This window comes from Melospiza melodia, chromosome 5 (assembly GCF_035770615.1).
Source record: "Melospiza melodia melodia isolate bMelMel2 chromosome 5, bMelMel2.pri, whole genome shotgun sequence".
In the NCBI taxonomy this organism is placed as follows: Eukaryota; Metazoa; Chordata; class Aves; order Passeriformes; family Passerellidae; genus Melospiza; species Melospiza melodia.
In genome coordinates this window covers 85,509,353-85,518,949 of record NC_086198.1, presented here as the reverse complement: position 1 = coordinate 85,518,949, position 9,597 = coordinate 85,509,353, and the positions used below count along the sequence as shown (strand labels likewise).

At 42.3% G+C, this 9,597-nt stretch overlaps 1 protein-coding gene across 4 annotated transcripts in view; it reads left to right on the top strand.

The window, feature by feature from the left end:
- The first annotated feature begins 348 nt into the window (after nt 1-348).
- CCDC149 (coiled-coil domain containing 149) overlaps nt 349-9,597 on the top strand; it is a 51,552-nt gene continuing 42,303 nt past the window's right edge. For all 4 annotated transcript variants that reach the window (XM_063157733.1, XM_063157732.1, XM_063157731.1 and 1 more), the window contains exons 1-3: nt 349-454; nt 8,577-8,738; nt 9,259-9,297. In XM_063157733.1, the coding sequence (XP_063013803.1) occupies nt 407-454; nt 8,577-8,738; nt 9,259-9,297 (249 nt within the window). In that variant the 5' untranslated portion in view covers nt 349-406. The remainder of the gene's footprint in view (nt 455-8,576; nt 8,739-9,258; nt 9,298-9,597) is intronic.

Sequence of the window (9,597 nt, the reverse complement as noted above, 5' to 3'; positions counted from 1 at the left end):
ACACCCAACACAGGTGCTTACATAATTCTGTTACACACATCTAATACTAAAACCTCCCTGCTGCCGCTTCCCTCATGGACCGGTTCTCACAGAAGGCTGGCTGTCCAGGGCCTGGGATGGCAGCAGTGCCGAGCTGTCATGCAGGAGGCGCACGTAAGGAGAGGAGGACCCTTCTGTGGGACAGCACCCCAGAGGCTCCCGCAGAGCCCTCGGCAGGTGCCGCTCGGGCCCCGCCGCTCTGCCCCGCGGCCCGGCCCCGCCGGCAGCTCGGCCGTGCGGTCCCGGCGGCGCTCGGGGGGCAGGGCGGGCCGGCAGAGGTGGCCGCAGTCCCCGCCTCTCCCGCGGCTTGCTCGGCGAAGGCCGGGCCGGGAGGAGCCGCTCACTGGCGCCGCGGCCCGCCGGAGCCATGGGCTCCCACCGCAGCGAGAGCGACTGGCAGGGGCTGCTGAGCGAGGTGAGGCGGCGGGGGGGCCGCGGGCCGGGGCGCCGGGCAGCGAGGAGGAGCGGCGGGCGGGCCCGGCCGCTCCCCGCGCCTCGAGGAAGTGCCGGGGCCAGGGGCACAGCCGTCGGCAGGGGACCCGGCCCTTGGGCGGCTGCGGCAGCGGGCGGGGGACGCCGAGCTGTGCCGGGCACGGCTGCGCCCTGTGGCCACGTCTGGCGCCGGCGCTGCCCTGCTCGGGCTGCCGCCGCGGCCCGGCGCTGCTGCGGAGCGCTGCAGGAAGGGCCTGTGAGCCGCTCCGTGTGTTAACGTGCTGGGGCTGCGGAGAGCGGCTGCAGGGCGCTGCTGCTGCGGCTGTGGCTGGTTTGGAAGCGCCGAGGATTCCCTGAGCTGCGGGGGCGGCCGAGGCCTCGGGCCGGAGGAGCAGCCCAGCCCAGCCCAGCTGCGGCACCGGCCTGGGTGACCGGGCTGCCCCTGTGCCTTGTGTGCTCACTTCACTTCAATCACATATGAAGGGGTTGTGGGACCCATGGTGACATTTATACTCTGGGAGAAAAGAATGTAATAGCACCGTGTCCATGAGCCTCAACAGGTGGAGGATTTTCCAGTTACATGAACAGAAACTTTATTGTCCACTGCATCCCCATTAAAACATCCACAGCTTTTTTAGGTACATATTTTCACATAGGGTAAGTTAGCAAACTCAAAGCAACTTGAGGTCAGTATAACTTAAAGGAGTATTATTGAAGACAAATCTGTTTATTAGCCAAATTCATGAAGCAGGCTGGCATGCTGATTTTTACTTTGCATTACTGCAAAAACAGTAATTTTGTACTTACAGCTAGCAGATGAAACTTCTGTGCAAATGGCATTGGCCTGAGTAAACCTGACTGAGTCTACTGTCCTACAGGATGATGCACACAGGTGAATTCCCTTGTTTTCAGGAGGGCTTTGCCTCCATTATGTTAACTGAGTGTAAGGCCTAAAGCCCTGACCTGTCAAAAAGATAAATATTTGAGTTTAGGGTGTTGAACCTGTCACTGCTCTTGGTGCTTTTCAGTAGGAGTTTGTATGGACCCAGATCTGTGCAAGCACAGTACATCTAGAAATGGAGACTGTGAATACAGGACTTCCAAGAACACAAAATGATCCAGGAGAAAGTGAAAAGTGCACTTTTAGTGGTATTCTGGTTGTGCAGTGTTGAATCTGACATCTCATTTATCAAATGGAGTTTTATTTGGGATGGGGGTGATTTCAGATGGGAGGCAAATCATGAGGTGTGTTCAGAGAAAATGTTGCTGTTTCCTGCTTTAAAATGTCATTTAGAATTACTTTGGAACTTTTTTACTTTTTATGTAGTTAAACCTAAAAACTCTATCGTAAAATTGAACACCTACTTCAGTTTAGGGGCTTCTTGATTTTAGTAAAGTTTAATGACTGTGCTAAGCTGCATTTTTGTAGATACTTAAACATACATATAATTTCTTTTTTTCAGGAAAATTTAGAGGCATTGTGACTTATATTCCACCTTTCCTATCTTTCTCTCTGTTTCCACAGCAGGCTTACAGCCTGTTGTTCTGGGTGATGTCAAGATTTTCTTCTTTTGCCTTCCTTTTTCTTTGGTTGTTGTAATTCACTCCATGTGTTTTACCCATTAACTCCAAATCCTAATGGGTCTGTAAGAAAGTGGCTCTGACTTCTGAAGTAACTTGTGATAAGTTTTTGAATTTACCATATCCCCCAGTGGTACAGATTTTCTCAAGGCTTCCTAGCTTCAGTGTCTGCTGGGTAATTTTTTCCCCCTGAGCATTTCATAAAAATCTTGAAATGCTTACAAAGTACAAGGTAACAGAGGCAAGAAAAGACATGGTAGCTCTAAACAAACACTCTCCCATTGCAGGTGGTAGACATTTGAAACATAAGATGGGGTTAAAAATCTTGGTGTAAAAGACCAGAAGCTGATGGATTCAGACCTGTGGTCACATACAAATGTTTTCATTTGCATAAGCTAAATCTTCCAGGTTTGAAAGGTAGGAATAATTGGAATACTTGTCAAAGTAACTGTAACTTTTAAAACTGTGGTGCTACAGGTGTTAAGAAAAGTGGTAAGGATGCATGTTTGGTCCTCATGCACAAACACTTGTACACACAGCATTAATTTTTGTAGGCTGCCTTTTCATTTTTCATTAGAAAAGAAAAGAAGAAAATTTTTTGTCTGTTTTAGCCTTTTTCTGTATTTACCCTTCTTTTTCCTTTTGACTATAGTTCCATTTCAGTGCCTTTTGCTCTGTACCTTTTCACATATATTTTTCTAGTTTTATTATGCTCACCACTAACTTCTTGCTTGTTCTTTTGCCTCCATATTTATGTATTTTTCCACTTAATTTACAGCCACATGTATTTCAGGCCTAGTGTGCACCTGGTACCCTGAACAATCTTTGCACCACGTGTACCTTGAGCATTCTTTAATGAATAGGATGACGTGGGTAGGAATACTGGGACAAAGCCAACTTAGCAAACACTGAAGGAGCATAAAAGAGTCATTCTTTCCATTGGTAATCTCACAAACTGGATGCAGAAGAACTCACTTCAGGGGCCAGAATCCACATTTTACCTGTTCTCTAGCTTATTTCATGTATTTGTGATGGATGTATGGATATATATATATATATATATATATACACATATGAAAGATTAATTACTCTGTTGAGTTACCATATGATTTTTCTGCTTGGGCTCTTGGTTTTTATCTAACATTTTTGTCACTCAGTGACCCACGTTTAGAGTATTTAAAAGCTGGTGTAAAGTTGTAGGGTGAAGACTTGATCAATAACTGCTGGTTTGATGCAAGAGACTGAGCTGTAGCAGGAACTTTCCTGCTGGTGGCCCAAGTCCTCCATAAACCAGATCTTCATAAATATCAAGTTACTATCCCAAGAGTACATTCCATTCCTCATCCCCATCCCTGGAGTTGTTCAAGGCCAGTTTGGATGGGATTCTGAGCAACCTGACTAGTTGGAGGTGTCCCTGCCCATGGCAGCAGACAGCACTAGAATTAAATCCAATGTCAAAATGCTTCTCTTTCATTGTCACCTGCCACACATTAGAATGTTTAGTGTATTACAGCTGTTTACAGCTACTCATATGTGGCTGTGCCTCCTACAGCTAGTTTGCAGAGATGTACTTTGTGTTTAATTTTTCATTCACAAGAGGCTGTTGCTTGGTTATTGACTGTGCATGGTCTTCAGCAGCGCAGAGGGAGGTGATATGCTTCTCTCTTGAGCTCCCTTGCCTAGTAATTTTGGATTTACCAAACTGTTGAGCAGATACCTAGCCTGCTTGTAATTGGCAGAGCACACCTTTCCCATTGGTTCCACAATTTTTTATGTGGGCAAGAGAGAAGAGGAAGGAAAACTCATGAGATTTTCATGTTTGTATTCTCTCAGTAACATTCTGTGATGTTTCCTTCTCAAACAAAGCATGAAATGTAATTTGCCAAACCTCTGTGAGGTTTTGGTGCCACTAGTTTAACAGCTTTACTTAATGTGCACAAACACAGGGGCTGTAGGGAAGAACAAAGGGGAGCAGATACTCTAAGGTCTCTGCTTGGTTGGGTTGGCGTTGTAATGCCTTTGACATTTGGAAAATGAAATGAAAATACTAAAAGAGCTTGCATTGTGATTTACTGTGCTCCAAAATTCTCTAGAGCTGTGGGAGGTGCTGTGAAGACCTACATGCTGGACTTTTGGGCAACAAAACAAGTGTTTGCTTTTCATGTGTCCATGTTTCAGGTTGGTCTAAGAGACCTGCAGGGATGTTGTGAAACTAACAGAGAAATTAATAATGTTTGATGCACAGCATACAAAACTTCTGAGGGCTGGGCCACATCACACAGTAGTGTTGACTGCTAAATTGTGGTATTCCTGAATGGCTGGTGAAGATGGTGTGGGGCAGCATTGCCATCAAGACAAGACATGGTGTTCTGAGGAGCTGCTTGTATCACTTGTGTCATCAGGAAATGATACCAGCCTGCTTTGTGTTTCAGCAACCGGGAGGCAGCCAGGCAAGCTAGAGCTGGGCAGCAGGAAAAGCAGAGTTGATACGATGGGATAAAACCAAGGTCACTGCATTATTTCAGGTTTTATCAGAGATAAATCGCATCAGGAAGTGAATGGCAATCAAATGGCCAGTAATTTCTCTAGGTCTGAGTGCTTGACTCTTTCAGATAAGTTAACAGTTTAATCTGAAGTCAAGGGGAACAATATACAGAAACACAGTCAACAAACATCCCAAACAGTGAGATTGCAGTGCATTTTGGGACCCTTCGGTTTCTACAACAGAATTGTCTCCAAGACTACAGTCAGGAGAAATTTGATAAAACTTAGGGCAGTTTGGTAGCAGTTGGATCTCTTGTTAAACGTGGTGAGTAGACTTTCTCAGAGAGCATGGTAGATTGTAGGTTTCAAGGCCCAATGTAATGTAGTAGCCTTGAGGACCCAAGGCCCTCAAGTGTCAAGAGAAGACAGAATATGATCCACAGTGATTCCAAAGCATAGGCTGGAGATAGTATCTCTGCTTCTACTCTCAGAAAATTAGATGTTTTCCATGACATTAATTGTCATTAAATACCAAAATATAGGCCAGTAATTTGTACAAATTTTTTTAAAAGTCTGATAGAAATTCAATGTGTTTGTTGGTTTAAAAAAAGAAAGTCTAAAACCTTGACCGTGTCCCAGCTTCATCAGATTATTAGACCATGTCTACAGCGTCATTAATGAGATCTACCCAGATTTGTGACTAAAAATAGCCATGGACAAATAGTAAGTGTTCGATGTAGAGGGTCACCTTGCAGCAGTTACACTCTGCTGTAGTGTCAGTCTCTTTTTACTCAATTTCACTAAAGTAGTCATCTGGCTGTAAAGCAGTTCAGGCAGTAATGTAGGATGTCATATATATCCCTTTAATTATTATGTTCTTCCTTGTAGCAATTATAATTTACTTTATTGCAGATAACAGCACATTGGTAGATAAAAGCCACTAGACAGATATGAAAAGTTGTAACTTTTAGATTGAATGTATAGCAGCTGGTTCTCATTTAACTTAGTTTTTTGAATTCATAGATTATTTTCTACCAATAATTAAAAAGAAACAAAATACAGTAAGAATATTTCATAGTAAATATGGTGCATAACAGAATTCACTTGTTTGTCTCACTGATAACACCTGAGATGTGGGCTTTCCTTCAGTTGCAGGGGAAGAAGTCTCTGCATGAGCAAATGCCAAAAGCCTCTACTGAATACTTTTTTTCAGACTTTTTGAGAAAATTTGCCTTATTGCGTTCATTGCTCCAAAACAACTTGTCACTCTCCTGTGTTCTTTTTGACAGCATACCAATTTTGTGGCATTTATTTGTCTATATAAGGGAAACTGCTGATGGGACTCAGTTATTTCCCTGACTAGAACCATTTCTGGTATACAGCTGTTAGGTCATTTTATGGCCATTATTGCTACACTGTTTTTTAACATTCAGAAAGAAATATATTGAATAACCTCTTTGACATCCGCCTTTGTGAAATTTGGTTTTCCTTCAGTAATGGTAATGGCAACTGCAAACATAGCCCTGTTGAATAATCAGATTCTACAGAAATGCTCTGGCTTTATTGTTTCTTGTACCGCAAGCCCGTGGAAGCAAATTATTATGTTATAACTGATTTTATTCTATTCATTTGAGAAAGTCCATATGTGTAAAAGGCAAAAATTACTTCAAAAAATATTTTATGTGGTCATTTTTGTTGTAAATTCCAAACAGTACATTGAGGAGAGATGCCAACATCATCAGTATGTAGTTCATCTAGTTAAAACAGATTTTAAACAAGGAGGCCATCTTTATTCCTTTTCATTCAGACCCTGAACATTACTGTCCCCACAATCTGTTTATGATTCATTATCCTCAGGCTAACAGGTAATGGAGAATTCCCCAGCCCCTGCCAGTGCTGCTGTAAAAGGTGAAGCCTTCTCATGTACTCAGAGTGTGTCTTTGGTAGAGGGCTGTGACTCATGGCACAAGCAAGATTTGTTTGCTGCTAGGTCTGTATTTCCTGCTGGGTGAGCACTGGGTTTTACAGTGTAATCCACATGCTCTGCTTCACTCCTGACTCTCAGACACGGTTTCATTCAGCAGCACTTGAGGCAAGGCTTGCAGGCACCTGCAGGGCTGGGGGTGTGTAAGGCACATTTGGCTTCTTTCCACTCGCACTGTGTGCGTGGGATAGGGTGCTCCACTCCACACAGGTGTTGGCTGGATGGGCCAGTTTCATTCTTCATGGGATTCTTCCTGGTAAAGGAACAGGACAGGCTAGTTGGTTCAGGGATTTGGCTGTTGGGTTGGGGTTTTTTTAAGTGATTGTGAGGTTTGCTTTTACTCATTTTTGTTTGCAACTACTCTATCAGATTGTTAATATTTAAAAACAGTTTAGCAAAGGCTTGCTTTAGAACTACTTAGACGGGATGAAAAGGGAAATAAAGAAGAGAGATTGACAAATATTTCACTGTAAGGGAAGGCATTACTTTATCAAGCTTGAAGCAGTTTACTATAATCACTTACTGACAATATTAAAGTTTAGCTTCTCATACCTTTCAGTCCTTTATCAGGGGATTTGGCATTTGTGTAAGGTATCAGTAAGGACATAAGTACATAGGTACACTTGCCTTTGTTGATGCCAAGGCGTCATAATCCAGAAAATTTATGGCAGGATTTCAGCTTCAGTATTGCCAGAAATAAAATTAATCCAAGGTGGAAGTGTCCTTTTTGAGAGTTCAAATCCTTCTTGGAATTGCTTTTCTCATTTCCTTCCCACTTTTTTGCAACTAAGCATTTACCATTTTTGGAAAAGGTTGTCTGTACTAGTATACCCAACTCACTTTTTCCTTTCTCATTGACATGAAATTGAGGTTAATAAAGTTAATTCCAAGCAAGGAATACATACAATACATACAAAGAATGATTTTTGTCCCAAAGAGCAGCACTGACTTGAACAGTATGGAAGTGCTGATGTTGTTGCTTTGTGCAAGAGCCCATAATGACAAAGTATTCTTGTCAGAGGATATAATGAATCTGTAAATTGTTTTCATGACTGCTATGGTATTTGGTTTCTTGCAGACCACATTCAGAAAGTAGAGCCAGGTCATATGTCAGTATCATCAGAAATGGAAATAGACACTTTGGCATGGGCAGTGACAAGTGATGGGTAATAAGAATCTGCTGATCAAACATCATGTTAAATGAAAAAAGCTACCTGAAAGTTCTGACAGGTAACATTGAGGATGACATACATGTTACTCTTCCTTTCAATGTGGAAAGGCAATGAGGCAGATCAGACTAATGCAGAACAGCTAAGATTTGTGTATTCTGCTTTGCTTAGTACATGACCCCTTCACATGAGAAGTGATGGCTGCAGGGGAAGGCTCATCTCTGCCTTCCCTCCCCTTTTAGGTGTTCTTGCATTCCTGCACTATTTCCCATTTTTTTGCCTCAAATGAACATGTGCCTGTAGTGTCACAGCATAATTAAGTTTCTTTACGTGTGGTGTTAGGGCACCTCACTGTAATTGTTTCATAGTCAAGGCAAATTTTGGTTCTCATTCCTGCAGCCCCTTCTGCTATAACATAGCTCCATTTCAGTGTCCAGCTGGGAGGCTGAGTACACTGCTGGTAGTGGGGAGAAGGATGGCAGTGGAAAGTGAAGCAGGAATGAGTGGTTGCTGCCTGGGGGCTGGATATTGTGAACACATGTAGAAAAGGGGTTTTGCAAATGCTTCTTCCTTCTAGCAGCCTTGTTAGGGCTGCTGGGCAAATTGCAAGGTTCCTCATGCTATTGCATATAAGGAAAAGAATGAGAAACTCAAATTGATAAATATTTCTAGTGGTCAGGTGAACATATAGCCTTACAGATGGATTTCAAGCTTTCTATCTGAGATATCTTCCCCATGATTGTCATTTATAAGTCAAGACAACTTGTGGCAGACTTTGATCTTGTGCAATCTTCCAGCTTTTCACAGAAGAACTTGAGCCTCTTGTATTCAGTACTGGCTTGGGTAGAAATGGCTTGTTACATGTATGGGTTTTTTCTCTTCTGCAGTACCTGGTGTGCAAAAGGAAACTTGAAAGTAAGAAGGAGGCATTGCTCATCCTTTCCAAAGAGCTGGACACCTGTCAGCAAGAAAGAGACCAGTACAAACTGATGGCCAACCAGCTGCGGGAGCGACACCAATCCCTGAAAAAGAAGTATCGGGAGCTGATTGTAGGTTGTTCTTTATGAGGACTGTATAACTGGGGGACAAAGGTGAACCTCAAAAAAAAATTGGAAAGAAGTCCGTAATGGCTGCTGTAAAAATGTTTGCAGTAGTCCTGCAGTTGCACAGCCCCGATGGTATTATTACTCATTTGTTCTGCAGTGATGAGGCAGTGCTTGTTATATAGGACAGAGAAACGCAGTGCATGCTCTGAGGAAATTCGTTTCAGTGATAATTCCATTTAAAAATTGACTGTGGTATTATTATTCCACAGCAACTTAATGTACCAGTATGAAAATTAATGCGACACAAATTTGTAATGAACTGCTGTTCTAGAAATGTAAACAAATCTTCAACTTTAGAAATGTTTTTATGTTAAAGTTAGTATTGCTAGTATTAATCAGCAGTATTTAAAAAAATTGATAACATTTTAGTTAAAATACATGTTCTTCAATTAGATTTGCAGAATTAATATAGTTTCTGATTTCAGGAATAACCTGGCAAAAAAATATGTCTGTTTATTTGTAGGATGGGGATCCATCGCTTCCACCTGAAAAGAGGAAACAGGTAGGAATTTATTTTCAACTGATGTTATTTATCTTCTACAAAAATATATTCGTAAAAGAATAAAGATATTAATTCAGAGATCTGGTTAAAAAGCAAGCATTTCTGAATATTGAAAAGCTCAGTCTTTAAATTGTGAAATTCTGCTTTTGTCTACACATTTCACTGTGAAATACCTGAACTATAGAATATATGGCTATTGCTTTTGTGTTCACCTGAGACTGAAATTGGTCAGTGTACAGAGACTCGAGGTTGTTCTCCTTTCTGTTTATTCCTCCATATCGAGGTTGTTCTCCTTTCTGT